Source organism: Arvicola amphibius, chromosome 12 (assembly GCF_903992535.2).
Source record: "Arvicola amphibius chromosome 12, mArvAmp1.2, whole genome shotgun sequence".
Lineage (NCBI taxonomy): Eukaryota > Metazoa > Chordata > Mammalia > Rodentia > Cricetidae > Arvicola > Arvicola amphibius.
Window position 1 is genome coordinate 22617769 of NC_052058.2, and position 16607 is coordinate 22634375.

The following is a 16607-nucleotide window of genomic DNA, read 5'->3' on the forward strand; positions in this document are numbered from 1 at the left end:
GAGCAAGGCACCCAAGAACGCCTGTTGACAAACACTGGTTTCGTTGCCGGGTGGCCTTTGCTCCCGTAGGCCCTGACTGTTGCTAACATCAAAGAGCTGTTTATGGAACCACCTCCCCACGGACTGGCCTCCAAGTGTCTCTCTCCAACCAGGGCTCATGGGGCCCTCCCTCCAGGGTTCTCACCACAGGTCTAGGAAGCTTGAGCTCGGGAATGCTACCTCCCGGATTCAGCTTTTCACTGCCTTGGCCCTGGGGAAGGCGGTGCGGGCTACTGCAACTAACTCCGATTAGGCAAAGAACCGGTTAACCTTGTAGCTGACTCTGGACGTAGCTGCTGCTCCGCTGGCAACGTCACTGCCAATCCGTTGTTTTCATTGGTGGATGTATCCAGCGCTCACCAATCCAGAGCCTACTTTCCAGGACCCACCAATCCTGAAGCAGTAAAGCGAAGCGCAGCTGCGGGCGGACTGAATGGAGTAGACGGAGAGTCGGAGGGACCCTAAAAGTTAGGGGCGGGGATCCCAGACTTGAACCTGCTCACCGGCTGAGGCTGGGGAAACCGTGTGCTGCAGAATTCTGGCCCCCCGAGGGTTTGAGCTGGGAAGATAGCGCGGGCGTGGGCCTTATCTGCACACCCACTGGTCCTAGGGCCTCTATATCACTCATTTTCCCTGGTTCCCCCTATCTTGTGGGTAAGTCCTGGCCTCTGAACGAAGACCTCACTCTTCTACCAGCAAGTACACGCGCGCCCTGCCTTAGATGATCACAAATCAGTAAGTGCCCAGAAGTGGGGTATGGGACCAGTGGGGGTTTCTGCAGTTGTAAAACAGGGTGCCTCCGGTTCTGCCGGCTATCTTGACCTTTCCCTAGGCCTTACAATGGGCCGGACTGTGATCGTGCTTGGCGGGGGTATCAGTGGATTGGTCGCAAGTTATCATCTGATCCGAGGCCCCTGTCCCCCTAAGGTGAGTTCCCACTAGAACCAAAGAAAGACCAATTTAAAACTCTTTACATTTCCCATAAAAACTGAATAGATTCTGTTCTATGGAATGTGAAGTTCCCCCTATCCCCAGTCCCTTTCCTGAACCCACAGTGTCTCACTTTTGGCACCAGGTGATCTTAGTGGAGGGCAGCAAGCGTTTGGGAGGTTGGATCCGCTCAGTCCGAGGATCAGATGGTGCTATCTTTGAACTTGGACCTCGAGGAATTAGGCCAGCTGGAGTGCTGGGAGCCCGGACCCTGCTCCTGGTGAGCGTCTTGTGTAATGTGTGGGACAGACAGGCGGTTGGGGAGGGGAGGAGCTTTCCAAAGGGAGAGAGTGGCAGAGGGGAAAGACATTTGTTGGGTCAGTTTTTCCTTAGTGTCTCCTCTTCTTGAGGGCTTGTGGAGAACAGGTTTCTGAGCTTGGCTTGGAGTCAGAAGTCTTGCCTGTCCCGGGGAATCATCCAGCTGCCCAGAACAGGTTCCTGTATGTAGGGGGTGCCCTGCACCCCCTACCCTCTGGTGTCAGGTAAGGCTCACTCACCTCCTAACTATACACTTACCTCTTCCATCCACTCCCTGTCAGCCCTTCCAGCCACAGGGGTTAAATGAATGAAAATAACACCCAGGAGCTGGGAAGGTGACTCGGGGAGCTTTCTTTTCACCATGCCTTCCTCCATGCAGGGGGCTACTCCGCCCTTCACCCCCCTTCACCAAACCTCTGTTTTGGGCTGGGCTGAGGGATTTGATGAAGCCCAGGGGCAAAGAGCCTGATGAGACTGTGCACAGTTTTGCCCAGCGCCGCCTTGGACCTGAGGTGACACTGCTCAGACAGAGGTGGTCTCAACCCTCTCCCCTCCTAAACCAGCTGCTGTATCTAGGGATGTCCTCTTCCCATTACTCGGTGTTGGGAATAAACGCCTTCCTTTCCTTCCCACCCTTTGATTATAGTGGGAAACACCCCCCCCCAACACAAACTCTCTCCCTTCCTCATTCCCTCCCAAGCAGGGGCAATGGAAATCAGTCAGGGTGGCTTATTCCTTGACCCCTCAGACCCAGTCTTACCCTTAAGGTGGCATCTTTAGCCATCGACAGTCTTTGCCGAGGAGTGTTTGCAGGCAACAGCCGTGAACTCAGTGTCCGGTCCTGCTTTCCCAGTCTCTTCCAAGCTGAGCAAACCCATCGGTCCATATTACTGGGGCTGCTGCTGGGGGCAGGTGAGGGGAGGGGCATTGGCTCAAGGGGTGAAATATAAAGCCTGACAAAGTGAGGTACTTTGTACAAGAGGTACTATTTTGATTATATATATTTGTCTCCTTTTAGGACGGAGTCCACAGCCAGACTCCTCATTAATTCGTCAGGCCCGGGCTGAGCGGTGGAGCCAGTGGTCACTCCGTGGAGGGCTGGAGATGTTGCCCCAGGCCCTTCACGACCACCTAACCAGTAAAGGAGTAACCATCTTCAGAGGCCAGCCAGTCTGTGGGCTCAGCCTCCAGCCAGAAGGGCGCTGGAAGGTAGGAGAACCCTCTGGGGTATAGCAAACCTGTATCAGTGTTATTGGATTTGTTGTTGCTGTTGTTGTTATATTTAATATTGCAAAAATACATTTAGCAAAAAGTATCATATGAAAATGTGCATGACCTGATTTTATACCATAGTCAAATAGGACCTCTGGGGAGGGATGTGGACTTCTCTGCTGAATATCCATCTCTTTAAACTTGGTCCAAGACTTAAAAACACGTTTGCTTATGTTACTAACATCCTAATATTCTGTGGCCCACTAGTTATCATCTCTACACACCTCCCAGTCACAAGATTCATAAAGGCGTCAAAACCCTGCAGTATTCCGTGGACATACCCGCCACCTTTTAATGTCAGTGATAACTTTTGTCCACAAATTTCTTCTGCTATGGAGCTAGGGGGTGGGGGAATGAAGAAATAACTCAGCAGTTAAGAGTACATCTGCCTTTGCAGAAGACCAGGGCTCCATTCCCAGAACCCACGTCAGGTGGCTCACCACTGCCTGTAATTCCTACTCAGGGGCTCAGACAACCTCTGCTAGACTCCACAGACTCCTGCACTTGTATGCACACACACACACACACACACACACACACACCCTGTGTCACTATCTTTGTCTGAGTGGTTTAACCAGGTCAGGTCTGATAGCATTGGACTTACTGTTTTCTTGCCTTAGAGAAGCTCTTTGGATATTGGCTACCTCAGGTTCCTAAGCTTTGTGAACCTTCCTCAAACAGCCCTCACAGATGTGAATAGAAGTAATTCTTTGGAGTGTCTGGGACAGGGAGAGGACAGCCCACCTTCATTGGCCATTTCAGAGTGGCCACACTGACCTCTTTCTGGTCCACCTTCTAGATTATGCAGAGGATTTTTGTTGTTCAGATGATACTGTCATTCCCAGTCTTCATCCTGGGTCAATACCCAGTCTTTCCTGTCTCTTGGATAGCTGGGAAGCTACGAGTGAGGCAGCAAATCTCACTTACCTCTAAGTCCTCACAACACCGTTATCTCTCAAATGTTATCACTCAGGTGTCTCTAGGGGACAGCAGTCTGGAGGCTGACCACATTATCAGTGCCATTCCAGCTGCAGGTAATGGGACAGTCCCTCCTTTTCCCTAACCACCAGGAGGCGATAGTATGCCTTCCTATGCCAGCAGGGCCACACTGGGTTCCTGAGCTGGTCATCCATGAGGGATTCCTATAAGACCAAGCTAGCCTTCTATGAATGCCTCTGCCTGATTCCCCAGTGCTCAGCAAGCTGCTCCCTGCTGAGGCTGCACCTCTAGCTCATGTCCTGAGTACCATCACTGCCGTATCTGTCGCTGTGGTGAATCTGCAGTACCAAGGAGCTTGTCTGCCTGTGCAGGTATGAGGAAGAGGAGGGGGAGGAGGGGGGAGGAGGGAGGACAAAGGCTCAGCGAGAGCCCTTCCCTCCTGATCTATAGACATTTTTTCCCAGGGATTTGGACATTTGGTGCCATCATCAGAAGACCCAACTGTCCTGGGAGTCGTGTATGACTCAGTTGCTTTTCCTGAGCAGGATGGGAACCCCCCAGGCCTCAGAGTAACTGTGAGAGAAGGAAACTTTGCTTATAGTGGGGTTTCCAAGGACTCCTGTGGGCCTTAGTGGAGGCAAGGGCAGGATGGCCGATGCTGTATTTCCTCACAGGTGATGCTAGGAGGCTACTGGTTACAGAAGCTAGAAGCTAACAGTCATGAATTGTCTCCAGAGCTGTTCCAACAACAAGCACAGGAAGCAGTTGCTACACAGTTAGGACTGAAGGAGCGACCAAGTCACTGCTTGGTCCATCTACACAAGGTGAGTTGAGATTCTTATTAATTCCCCATTGGAAATCAGGACTAACAAGTTTATCAGTACGTCAGCCAAGTGAGGCCTTGGAAATGGGTAATAAACTTGCCCTTCCATCTTGTCTCTCCGTAGAACTGTATCCCTCAGTATACACTAGGACACTGGCAAAAACTAGGTAAGTTGGGAAATCGGCTGGGCTGAGGAAGTCAGAGCCTAGCTATAACATTCCTCTCATCCTTCCTTCCCTTTCAGAGTCGGCTATGCGCTTCCTGACTGCTCAAAGGTTGCCCCTGACTTTGGCTGGAGCTTCCTATGAGGGGGTCGCTGTCAATGACTGTATAGAGAGTGGACGTCAGGCGGCAGTTGCTGTCCTGGGCACAGAATCTAACAGCTGATTCCCCTTCTCCCACTCATGAAAATAAAAGTTGCTGGAACTTGGTTTGGTCTTGCTATTCTGTCAACCTACAGGCTTGTTGGGACCAGGGGTGGTGGGAGAGGATAAAATGTCCTGGAATGCAAAAGGCACAAGCAAAGATGAGACAAAGTCCTTTATTAGAAAAGATATCAAAATCCTAGCCCCCTGGGCCAAGACCAAAGGAGCTACTCCAGCACAGGCAGGAAATGCCCTGGAAGGGGCTTCCTCCACCAGACAGCTTCATGGGAACCATAAATAGAATAAATATTCACAGAGGTCCCAGGAGAAGCCAGGTCACTCTTGGAAGAGAGTGACATCCATGGACGAGGAAGGGGCTTGGGATCCAGCCCTGCTCCTACCCCGGGGGCAGGGGACTCCCAGGATTCGTCACATAAAATGACAAGGATTCACAGTCATAAGCCCTGATAGGTGGCCCCTAGAAAGAGGAACCTCCAGGTCTAGAGGAGCCCAGCTCCAGTCTAGCAGTGAGGAGAGGTCCCTGCCCCCCAGCCCAGCACTAGAGATTAGTTCCCTCACATCCCTCCGAAAGCAGTGTGGAGCAGAGGATGTGGGGAACACAATCCCTCTGATTCAGTTTCACGATTAAAGTGGGCAAAGAAGAGTCAGTGTGAACCGTGGGGAGCTGTGTGGTTGGCAGTAGGCAGAGGGCCAGGCCTAACTGGGGGCCGGCGTTGCAGCATCTCTTGTCGGAAGGCCTGGGAGGAGCCTGGTGGGTATCGGGGACCAGAGGACCGAGGACCCCGAGGGTCAGTCCCAATGTCTGCAGTGATGTTGGTATAGAGAGGACCCAGCTCTCTAGCCAGCAACTGGTATGTCAGTGAGTTCATTCCATCTTGTGTCCAAGAATTCTGGGTGCGGACCAGGAGGTCAAATCTGAAGGTTAAAGGTTTAAGACTAAGATCTAAAAGGAATAGCCTGGAGTTTGGGGACCCCAATAACAACCCCCTTCTTACCTGTGGGGATTTTCCTCATTGCCTTTATCCCCTCTGTGCTTCACCATCTTATAGTGTCCCACAGAGGTGGGTGGTCGAGAGATCTTCATCCCAGCCAGACGTACCCTAGGAGAAAAGGGAGGGAGTCTTGGAGGAGCCAGAGTGGAAAAAAGCTGTTGGCAAGTGAATGAGGAAAGTAAAGACAATCAAGGAAGTGATGACATATGCCCGTACACAAAGAATAATTTCCATTTGTCTGGCAAGAAAAATAAATAAATAAAAACTGCCAGGTACAAGAAGGCAGGAGAAAATCAAATGGAAAGAAGGTAAAGTTGGCTGTACCCAAGTCAGCAGGGCCTAATGCCAGATGCCCTGGGGCCTTAAAAGAACTGGCAGAGATAGATATGTAACTCTTACACTTCCTTTCTAAATGGCTCCTAGGAGTTGCCCTTGGAGTCTTGGGAGGACAGAGAAAAGGAGCCATTTTGTCTGAAGCACAGAAACGGCAGACCTAAAGTCACCCGCCTCTGCCTTTGGGCTTTACAGTGAGGCTCACGTATGCTAAACACACATGACCACTGAGCTGCACCCCCAACCCAGCAAGTCTTATTTAGAAGTAGTGTCTAAACCACCCAGCTCCTTTCCAGCTGCTGCCCCATGTGAAAGAGAAGAGCAGAAGCAGACAGATGCTCAGGACCTTAAACAAGCCCGAACTCTGAACATAAAAGCAAGGGGTGGAGGTAGTTTGACAAAGAACTGAAAAAAAATACATCTAGAATTTTCAGGGTGTAAGACTGACACACAGAGAGATGAGAATTCACATAAAGATGTCGTTACAGGGGACAAAAGGGGAGGGGAAGCTCAAATACACCATACATGAAACTGGTTCAGAGACGCTAAAAGGAAGAATGTTTCACATGCTAGGAAATGAGTGGGCATTATGACAATTAGGAGCCCCTCCCTTTTTTTCCAAAGAAAGAAAGAGAGAGAGAGAGAGAGAGAGAGAGAGAGAGAGAGAGAGAGAGAGAGAAAGAGAGAAAGAGAGAGAGAGAAAGAAAAAGAGAGAGAGAAAGAAAGACAGAAAGAAAGAAAAGACAAGAAAAGAAAAGAAAAAGGTGATTCTGGGCTATATGGAGCAGAATCCCTCTCCTCCTCCGTTCTCATGGAAGCAGTCTCTACGTAAGCCTATCAAAATGAAGAGCTAACCTGTCTTTAGGCCCCTTCTTGAGAGCTAGAATTCCTATTTCCAGTTGATCTTACCCCTCTTCCCAAGAATATAACCAACCAGATCTACCTAGAAAAGTGGAATTTGATGGGATGGGCAGCAGTGGGCAAAGCCTGGCCTGAGTAGACTAAGGTCAAAGGAAAGAACTGGCTCAGTGCAGAACCAGGAAGCTAAAGATCTGTGTTGAAAGACTGTGGCCGGGGTTTGGGAAAGAGGTGTTGTAAGAAGTCTGACCTGGTAGCAATGTCATCGTCCTCACCACCCCAGCCCCAATATTCATTGGGGAAGCCGTTCATCTTCAGGTACTGGTCAGGAGTGAGCGCCGAAACCCCACCAAAGTACTGGGGGTACGGGAGGCTAGGGAGAAAAAGATCCTTGTATTTCACAAGTTTGGAGCATCAACCCTACCTACAATCCCCTGAGCTCTCCACCTGCTACAAGGTTGCTTTCCCGGGTTTCTAGTGCTCTTCCATGCCCTCTACCTGTATCCAAACTTGTTCATGGCAACAGCAACATGGCGGGGTCCCCGGGGGTCGCACACATACAGGTTATGATCATTTTCTGGAAGGAGGTCCACGTCATGTAAGAACAAGCAGTCCCATTCTTCATCGCGCAGGGCTTCCCGCACCCCAACGTTCAGTAGCTTCGCCCTGTTAAACGTTCCGTTTCCAGCCTAGAAGATAATGAAGGGGACTGGGCTCAGCATGGAGAAAGCCCTCTGTGCACGAGTGCTGAAGTGAAAAGAGGAAGGATCTAAGCAGAATACGGGGCCAAGAGAAGGAAGAACAAAATAGACAGCTGAGTGTGGTGGTACCTAAGTGTAATCCCAGCACTCAGAAGACAGACAGGAAGATCTTAGGTAGACTATAAGCAAATCAAGGGCTGGAGATGTGGCTCAGTTGGTAGAGTGTTACCTAGCATTCATTAAGCTCTGGGTACAATCCTCAGCACCATATAAAACCAAGCATGGTATCGTGTGCCTGTAACCCCAGTGTGGGAAGGTAGATGTAGCAGGATCAGAAGTTAAAGGTCATCCTGAGCTACAAAATAAATTCTTAGGCCAGCCTGGGCTACATGAGACCCTATCTTAAAAAACAAAACAAAGAGGGGCTGGAGAGGTTTAGCGGTTAAGAGCACTGGCTGTTCTTCCAGAGGTCCTGAGTTCAATTCCCAGAAGCCATATGGGGGCTTACAACCATCTATAATGAGATATGATGCCCTTTTCTAGCATGTGGGGATATATGCAAGCAGAATACTGTATACGTAACAAATAAACAAATCTTTAAAAAAAGAAAACAAAGGAAAAATCATAGAAAAAATATAGGAGAGTAGGAACACCTTACCTAATAGACAGACCTAACAGAAAAAGAATGGCACTAACAAAGCTGAAAGAGCAAGGCTCCAATCATCTATTGTCTAATCCTTTTACAGTTACCCACAGACCCATTAGATGAGAGAAGAGGCGTTTATTTGAGGCTTCCTTAACATCAAAGAAAGAGGAAGGAGCCAGGTGTTGGTGGTGCACATCTTTAATCCCAGCACCTGGGAGGCAGAAGCGGGTGGATCTCTGTGAGTTTCAAGGCCAGCCTGGTCTACAGAGTGAGTTCCAGGACAGCCAAGACTACAACACAGAGGAAACCCTGTCTCAAAAAACAAAACAAACAAAAACTAAATGAAAAAAAGAATAACAAGAGTAAGGTGGAAAGTGGGGATACCTGGTGGATGTGGGAGTACCTGGTGGATACCTGGTGGATGTGGGGGTACCTAGTGGAAAGTGGGGATACCTGGTGGATGTGGGGGTACTTGGTGGATGTGGGGGTACCTGGTGGATATGGGGATACCTGGTGGATGTGGGGGTACTTGGTGGATGTGGGGGTACCTGGTAGATGTGGGGATACCTGGTGGATAGCTGGTGGATGTAGGGGTACCTAGTGGAAAGTGGGGATACCTGGTGGATGTGGGGGTACCTGGTGGATGTGGGGGTACCTGGTGGATGACATAGATGCCATAGGCAAGCTGTTGACGCTGTAGGAAGGGGTGCAGGTGATAGAGCAGCAGACGCAGATGGTGCTCCCTGGCACGATGGGGCACGATTATGGCCGTTCGGGAGCGCGGCTCACATTCTGCAGGACGATACCGGCCCCCTGGTTCCACCCGGGGGTTCCGCTCCACAATCTCTGCTAGAGATGGCACTGGGCTGAAGGATACTGACACAGGACCCACTGTTGGTAGAGAAAGGCAAGTTCAGAAATTGGAGACACGAGGAGAAAATGGGCATCAGAATCTGAGAATACCTCTGGCCAAATAGCCTGATTCAGGGCTCACTTCCCCCAAGGACTCACTCAAAAATCTAACACGCCTTGGATTTCCCTTTATTAAGACAGCTCCACAAAGCCTAGAGCTGCAGGCAGGCTCCTTACCTTAGACTACTTACTTTCTTATTTTAGGGTTTATATAACTTTCTCTTGTCCCACACTGAAGCTACAGGAGAAGAGCAAAAGGACTTCTACCTAATAAAGCCAAGACTCATCTACAAGAGAAGTAATTCCCACCCTGGGGCATAAAGAGCCCATAAAATGGGCAGGCAGTGGAAAGCTTGGGACCCAAGAGCTTAATCTAACCTCTGAATTCACAGACCACTCTCAACATGAGCCCAGCTTAGAATACATTAACCTGAGTCTCAATTCTTGCCTGTCCAAGGCTCCCTGCCCCTTCACCTTGTTCTCTTCTTCACCTTCTTTCCTTGGTACTCACCTAAGAAAGGAGATCTTTCTGGACAGTAAGGCAGAGCTTGAGCTGGAGGTGCCCCTGCCGCGACAGGGGCTCCAGGCAGGTGACTGAGGTTACTATAGACATCGCGGGGATGAGAATAATCAAACGTTGGGCCCTGATCTCGACCAAAAAGAGCACTAAGGCTTCGGAAGCCCCCAAGTGACAGATACATCATAACCGCCAGCTGGGAGCCCACAAGCAGGGCCAATGTGCATGGCCTCTCCAGTAGCCTCCGCAACATCCTGACTTGAGGGCTAGGGAAAGAGTCAAGAGATTTCTAGAAGCAAGCAGGAAGGCGGAGAACAAGGCAGCGGACACATCAGCGGGTAGAGATGAAAGCGGTGCCGGGAGGAGGAAGAAAAATGGGCAGAGAACAAAGTCACAAAAAGAACACTGCTGTAATCAAACAAGGAAAAAAAAAAAAAAAAAAAAAAAAAAAAAAAAAACCAGCCCAGAAGGTGCCGGTCACTACCAGTCCTTAATACAAGTCACTAAAACGCAAGTTTCATTTTTCATCCACAGCACCCACTTTCGGTCTCCACCCTTAAGAATGCTTTCATCATTCAAGTCCCAAGTCCACTTCAGAAGTCTTTAAAATCCAATCTTACAAAAGAGACAGGCGCACCTGTGTTCAAGCTGTCTTCTTCCGGATCATGGGGGCTCCAGGAGGTCCCCGGGGAGCAGAGAGGGGAGGCATTATCTAAAACTGGAACTGTCACAGAAGACAGAAAAGGGCATTCCAACAGCCAGCGTGGGCCCAGCGGGAACAGACGTGATCAAGGAGAACCAGTGACCTGTACAGCGGAGTTCACAATCAGGAAGAAACAACTTTCCCATCATGGGGAGTGCGGGAAAGTGACTGGAAAAAGAAAAGACGCCAGGTCAAGTCACAGAGGGGCAAGTGTCAGATCTGTACCTAACTCTGTACTCCAACAAATTTGTTTGGGGGGAAAGGGGACAGGAAAATGAATGGAGGTATAATATAAAAAAAAAAAAACTATTCAAGAGGCAAGAGAGTCGTGACAGGACCTTGGCGTGGCCTAGAAAACACTGGAAACAGGTTCTTTCGGTTCTTCACGTACCAGGGAGCGCCTCCGCAGGTGCAGGGTGCTTGACCACCTGGGAGCTGCAAGCCAGCAACCCCGGAGCGAAGCCCAGAGAAGGGTGGGGGTGGTATCCTTGTCCACCTCGCTCCAACCCTAGTGGGGGTGGGGAGGCGAGCTCTAGGTGAAGTGAGAAGTAGAGAGCGAGGGCCGGGGCAAACTCGACCCAGGACACCTGGGCCGGCTCACCTGGAAGGGCGTGGTCAGCGCTTTCCGCGCGCGGGGGATGGGGATTAGAACCCCATTCTTTTCGGGCACGCCCATCCCATCTCAGTCTCCTGTGTTTGTCCCTACCGTGCAACGTGAAGGCACCGGCCCGCGTCCACATTTCCACCCGAGACCCTCTCTGTGCTCAATCAGGTTTTGCAGCCTTTACTCAGAACTTCTCCTCCCCGCGCCCCGACCTCCCGATCCTTTCTCCGAGGACTCTGTCTCCGAGGTTCCAAGCCCACCATACCTGGTCTGCTCCCCGTCGTCACCGCCGATCGGACAGCCGGGCAGGTATTGCTGCCGCCATCTTGGAAGCGGGCGCAGGGGGCGGGGCCCGCGTCACGGGGCGGAGCCTCTAGAGGGCAGGCGCAGGGGCCCAGCAGCGCCCGGATTGTTAGCCCCAGAGCTGGTGACCTGCACCGCTGAGAAGCTCACTGGTGTCTCGGAGGAGTCTCAGACCCCCGATCTTCCTCTCCACCTCACAACCTCCTTACGGGGCTCCACTGCTCACGTCGGAGCACAGCAGCTCAAAGCCCTTGTTTCTCAGTAGGGCTGAGAACCAGTTTCTGGTGCATCGGACGACCTCATCCCCAGGGCACGCTGAGCCCTTTCCCAAGTGTGTCAATGGTGCCCCCTGTAGCCTAGTGCTACTTAGTGTCGAAGTTGTTACTCTGTGACAGGCATTTGTATCCCCAAGTTTAGTTAACAGGGAAGGAGAGCACGTGGACGGAAAAGCAGCGTCGGCCCTGATGTAAATACGCTTTCCTAAGTATTAGACTAAAATGAACGCTACGACGATGTGCAAGATATTTAATCCAGTGGCGTCTTCCAGACCATAGTTTATTCTTAGAAGCAAATGTTCATAAAAGAAAACAATAAAAAAGCCAATTATTTACGGCGTTTGCCTTAAAAGGTGCACTGTCTCCTCTGTATGTGTGTGCGCGCGCGCGTGCGTGCGTGCGTGCGTGCGTGTGTGTGTGTGTGTGTGTGTGTACGCGTGCGTGTATGTGTGTCTACAGCATACCTTGCTTTAAACATTGTTTTCACGAAAGTTACCTTACAACTCAGTATAGGTGAGTGACCTGCACTCAAATTCTGTCTTGTCTAGAAAGCACCTCTTAGAGAAAAACAAAGCTAAGTATTTGTCTCCATTTTCTCATTCAGTTTTATATTCATCTGTAAACATGTGCTCTGTAAAGTCAATTCCTTCATCATTTAAGCAGTATAAACAAATGTTCCCTTTGTATATGACTGTTAAAAAAGACTTTGGGGGGGAGGTTTCAAGACTGGGTTTCTTTGTGTTACCCTGGCCATCCTAGAACTCAGATCCACTTGCCTCTGCCTCCCGAGCGCCAGGATTAAAGGTGTGTGCAACCACCACCTGGCAAGGCCCTCTTTTTAACTAGATCTTATCTTTGGTGGCCCTATCTTGTTACTGCCTAAACAATTTTAGCCAGAAAGAATCCTGCCAAGCCAGATGAGCAAGAGTTCCCCCACACTTCCTGATCGCCCCCATCTGCCTTCAGCAAGAATCCTGTCAAGGCAGTTCATCAAGTGCCCCTCTGTTCTTCATGTCATTTTGAGGCCGAATAAAGACTTGTTTGACTCATTGTCAGATTTCCATAACCCTGTTCTTCCTGCTTCCCTCATCTTTTTTCCTTTTACAATCATTCTGAAGAAAGTCTAACCAGCCAGGCAGTGATGATGCATGCCTTTAGTTAGTCCCAGCACTTGGGAGGCAGAGGCAGGCAGATCTCTGTGAGTTTGAGGCCAACCTGGTCTACAAAATATATAAATCTGGGGGCTGGAGAGATGGCTCAGAGGTTAAGACCTAAAGGTCCTGAGTTCAATTCCCAGCATCCACATGGTGGCTCACAACCATCTGTAATGGGGTCTGGTGCCCTCTTCTGGCCTGAAGGCATACACACAGACAAAATATTATATACATAATAAATAAATATTTAAAAAAATAGAACAAATCTGGGTGCTGAGATTTGTGACTGGAGCTCAAGCAGGCTGTAAAATATTCTAAGCGTGGAAAAGATGACGGTGGCAGGCAGGGAAAAGCACTTGCTGCCAACCCAAAGACCTGAATTTGATGCCTGAAAACTACTGGTAGGGGAGCCCTGACTCCCACAGGATATCCTCTGACTTCCACACATTTATACTATGACATATATGCCCACACATATACACACAATAAATGAGAAAAAAAACAAAATCAAAAGAATGTAAACCCCTTTTTAAAAAGTATGGAGCTGAGTCTGTATGTTGGGAAATATTTTAAGGTGTGTTGCTTTTGTTTATGCTGCATTTGTCTAACTCTGTGAAGCTGTGACTCTTTGCCTGTCTAAAAACAACTCATGTTCCTAATAAAGGGCTGACCGACCAATAGCAAGGTAGTAACAAGGATAGGCGGGGTTAACAGGCAGAGCTCATAGGAGAAATTTGGGAGCAAGAGAATAAGGAGCAATGAGGAAACAAGAGGAGGCTGTCTGGCTGACCCCTCAGATACACAGCAAACCACGGAGAAAGAAGTAATGAAAGGTATACAGAAATAGAGAGAGAGATCAAAGCCCAGAGGCAAAAGGTAGATGGGATAATTTAAGTTAAGAAAAACTGGAAAGAAACAAGCTTAACTAAGGCCGGGCATTCATAAGTAAGAAAAAGCCTCCAGGTGTGATTTATTTGGGAGCTGAGTGGAGGGCCCCCCCCCCCAAAAGTCAAAAGAGTAAAAACATCACACAATAGATATAGGTCAGTGGTGGCAGACACCACAATTTTTAATGCCCTGGTTTTAACTCAAGGGCAAGAAGAAGGCATGAAACTGCTCTGACCAGAATGCTCTGCTCAGAATGTTTCTCTGGTGGAGATGTGGAGCATCATTAAAGTGGTCAAGACTGAAGCTGCATCTCCAGCTCTGTGGTTGTTTACTTGGCCTTGACAACAAGTAAAAAGACAGGGGCGAGAAGGCTATGCAGGCAGTTACCAGGGAAATCAGCGGTGAGATAAAGCTTATGCAAATAATGTATTGTTGGAGATAGAGAGCCGGTTTGGTGGCTAAGAGCACACATGGCTCTTGTAGAGGACCCGGGTTTGATGATCAGCAGCTTTACACAGCAGCTCACAGTCATCTGTAATTCTTGTGCCAGGGTTCCAGTGCCATCGTCTGGCTTCCAAGGACACCAGCCATGCATGTGGTTTGTGGTACACTTATATACATGCAAGGAAAACACTCACATAACTAAATCTTTTTGTTAAAAATAATCTAAGTGGGGCTGGAGAGATGGCTCAGTGGTTAAGAGCATTGCCTGCTCTTCCAAAGTCCTGAGTTCAATTCCCAGCAACCACATGGTGGCTCACAACCATCTGTAATGAGATCTGGTGCCCTCTTCTGGCCTGCAGGCATATGAGCAGACAGAATACTGTATACATAATAAGTAAATAAATAAATATTTAAAAAAATAATGTAAGTGGGTGTTGTGGCACATGTCTTTTATCCCAGGCAGAGGCAGGTGAAGTCCACCTGGTCTACATAAGTAGGCTCCAGGCTAGCCAAGGCTACATCGTATGAAGTGGTGGTCCAATCAGGCCCGGATTTCCATGTAGGGCCTGAACAAGCTGAAAAAAGAAAAAACTCCCCTCCCCCAATGGGTACAGCTCCTTTAAGAGGCTGTGCCATACAGCGAACACTTGAGTAGCTCGCACATTAAGTAGAAACAAAAAGCTAAGTAAAAATACCTGCCATAGTGCAGGCACCAGCTTCCTAGAGCTGGGGTGGTTGAATTCAGTTCTTGGTTAAATGTTTAAACAGGTTTAAGGCTCACAGACCGAGAAGAGGGTGGAGCCAGCTGCCAGAGCCACAGCAGAGGTCCTAGCTACCACTTAGCAATTTAAGGTTTGGCTCACACGGTCATTAAAGGCTAGAGACACACAGTAAAGACAGGTCCCAGTGGAAAAAACCCTCTAAACAGGTTACAGTGTGTTTAAAAATATGCATAGGCTTAAGAAAGAAAAGAAAATGGGTATAAACAATTATAAAAAAAAAGTAAATAGTTTGTAAATAATAAAGTCATTAAAGAGAGAATAAAGCAATATGAAGGGAAAAGACACTTAAAGATGGGAACTACACAGGGAGTCTGAATTTGTATGGTGTTACTGATTTCTTTTGCTTATTTATTATAAAACTAAAGAACAAAATGTAAGACAAAAACCTGAGGTGGGTTGCAAGCTACCAACGAAAAGCCTGGCCCGCGCAGCTTTAGAGTTCTAAAAGACTGTACTCCTCCACTCTGCCTCTTGTCCATCTCCAATGAATACCCCATCTTGTTGCGGGAGCTCCTTTTGCTCCTTCAGCCAATAGCCACTGAGATACCAGCCCTTTGGGGCGTGGTCTCTCTTTTTAAAAATGGGGCCACTTCCCTCCGCTCCGCTCGCTCTCTGGCTTCCGGCTCCGCTTCTGACGACTAGGCTCCCTTCCTGATTGCGCAGAGGGCTGTTGTCTGGGGCGGTGATCTGTAAGTTTTTCCCCTTTAAATAAATAACCATTCTATTAATCATAATTCCAAACTGGTGTGGGATTGTTTGTGATTTACGCCATCACCATCTCATGGACCAAAATGCTCCTCTCAGTTGGCTAGTGGACCAATGACAGAATTCCCGTAACATTTTCCCCTTTTTGTGTAATTAAGAAGGAAAGGCTTGGTGCTAGAGAGATGGCTCAGCAGTTAAGAGCACTGACTGCTCACCCAGAGGACCAGGGTTCAATTCCTATCACCGGATGGCAGCTCACAACTGTCAGTAACTCCAGTTCCAGGGAATCTGATGGAGGGCCATATTATACTGGCCCGTATTTCTTTTTTCTTTTCTTTTCTTTTTTTCCGAGACAGGATTTTTTCTGTAGCTTTTGGAGACTGTCCCGGAACTAGCTCTTGTAGCCCAGGATGGCCTCGAACTCACAGAGATCCGCCTGCCTCTGCCTCCGGAGTGCTGGGATTAAAGGCGTGCGCCACCACCGCCCGGCCAGGCCTGTATTTCTACATTGTATGGCGACCAGAATTTCAGGCCAGTTTGTCCCTGCCACACAGGAAGTGGTCACCTAGCCTTTTGAGACAAACTGGCGTCATCCTAGACAAAGCGTCAGGATCTGCTAATGTGGCTCTGCTCCTTCTTTGTAATCTGGGAGGACGCCTGGGTTAGAGGTGCTAATTCAGTCTACATGGCAGAGCAGTCATAGACAGGAAGACATGACAGAATGGGCACAGAAAGGTGTGGATGTGAGTGACCGCAGTCATTCTCCCGGCTACCTAGGAAAGAGAATGCTAATGAACTTCCCCCTCAGTTTATGTTTTGAGATAAAAGCTGTTTGGAGAATAAACGCGGGTGGATTTTCAGGATGCGATCTCAGGACTTCATGAAGGATCCCTGAAAACTCCCTCCCTAAAAGGTCATGTGAGTTGTGTCTTTATTCCCATGCCTCCCCTCTGGCCCGTGAAATAATTTATGGTCCAGGCTGGTCCTGGACCATGACAATCTGACATCTTCATACCAAATGCACATAAAATAGAGTTAAATAAATATTTAAAAGAAGGAAAGGCTCTAATTCTAACATAGTAA

At 48.9% G+C, this 16607-nt stretch overlaps 2 protein-coding genes across 7 annotated transcripts; one reads left to right on the top strand and one right to left on the bottom strand.

Moving 5' to 3' along the window:
• Positions 1 to 432: 432 nt before the first annotated feature.
• On the top strand, positions 433 to 4751 carry Ppox (protoporphyrinogen oxidase). Of its 3 annotated transcripts, XM_038349170.2 has the most exons (13): positions 433 to 774; positions 872 to 966; positions 1115 to 1249; positions 1396 to 1511; positions 1667 to 1799; positions 2055 to 2199; positions 2306 to 2496; positions 3533 to 3593; positions 3751 to 3869; positions 3963 to 4073; positions 4173 to 4322; positions 4446 to 4488; positions 4566 to 4751. In XM_038349170.2, exons 2-13 carry the CDS (start codon positions 880 to 882, stop codon positions 4706 to 4708), a joined length of 1434 nt encoding a protein of 477 aa, XP_038205098.1. In that variant the 5' UTR covers positions 433 to 774; positions 872 to 879; the 3' UTR covers positions 4709 to 4751. The 3 variants fall into 3 exon arrangements, with proteins under 3 accessions (XP_038205098.1, XP_038205099.1, XP_038205100.1); XM_038349171.2 differs by lacking the exon at positions 433 to 774 and having other exon boundaries at positions 1380 to 1511; XM_038349172.2 differs by lacking the exons at positions 433 to 774; positions 872 to 966 and having other exon boundaries at positions 1129 to 1249; positions 1391 to 1511.
• Positions 4752 to 4846: 95 nt separating this feature from the next.
• On the bottom strand, positions 4847 to 11346 carry B4galt3 (beta-1,4-galactosyltransferase 3). 4 transcript variants are annotated; one of them, XM_038349970.1, is made up of 9 exons: positions 11239 to 11338; positions 10761 to 10877; positions 10304 to 10472; positions 9661 to 9955; positions 8893 to 9128; positions 7389 to 7579; positions 7141 to 7263; positions 5703 to 5807; positions 4847 to 5622 (listed from the first exon to the last, which is right to left on the bottom strand). In XM_038349970.1, exons 4-9 carry the CDS (start codon positions 9917 to 9919, stop codon positions 5352 to 5354), a joined length of 1185 nt encoding a protein of 394 aa, XP_038205898.1. In that variant the 5' UTR covers positions 9920 to 9955; positions 10304 to 10472; positions 10761 to 10877; positions 11239 to 11338; the 3' UTR covers positions 4847 to 5351. The 4 variants fall into 4 exon arrangements, with proteins under 4 accessions (XP_038205898.1, XP_038205899.1, XP_038205900.1 ...); XM_038349971.1 differs by having other exon boundaries at positions 10304 to 10537; XM_038349972.1 differs by lacking the exon at positions 10761 to 10877 and having other exon boundaries at positions 10304 to 10537; positions 11239 to 11346.
• Between the last annotated feature and the right edge of the window lie 5261 nt (positions 11347 to 16607).

What these genes read in the sequence shown, in the direction of transcription:
- Ppox (XM_038349170.2), top strand. Translation starts at nt 880, where the DNA reads ATGGGCCGGACTGTGATCGTGCTTGGCGGGGGTATCAGTGGATTGGTC. An exon ending in AGCGCCGCCTTGGACCTGAG is followed by an intron (nt 1,800 to 2,054) that starts GTGACACTGCTC and finishes CTTACCCTTAAG; the next exon opens with GTGGCATCTTTAGCCATCGA. An exon ending in GGGGCTGCTGCTGGGGGCAG is followed by an intron (nt 2,200 to 2,305) that starts GTGAGGGGAGGG and finishes GTCTCCTTTTAG; the next exon opens with GACGGAGTCCACAGCCAGAC.
- B4galt3 (XM_038349972.1), bottom strand. Translation starts at nt 9,919, where the DNA reads ATGTTGCGGAGGCTACTGGAGAGGCCATGCACATTGGCCCTGCTTGTG. An exon ending in ATGAACAAGTTTGGATACAG is followed by an intron (nt 7,264 to 7,388) that starts GTAGAGGGCATG and finishes TTTTCTCCCTAG; the next exon opens with CCTCCCGTACCCCCAGTACT. An exon ending in AATGAGGAAAATCCCCACAG is followed by an intron (nt 5,623 to 5,702) that starts GTAAGAAGGGGG and finishes TTTAACCTTCAG; the next exon opens with ATTTGACCTCCTGGTCCGCA.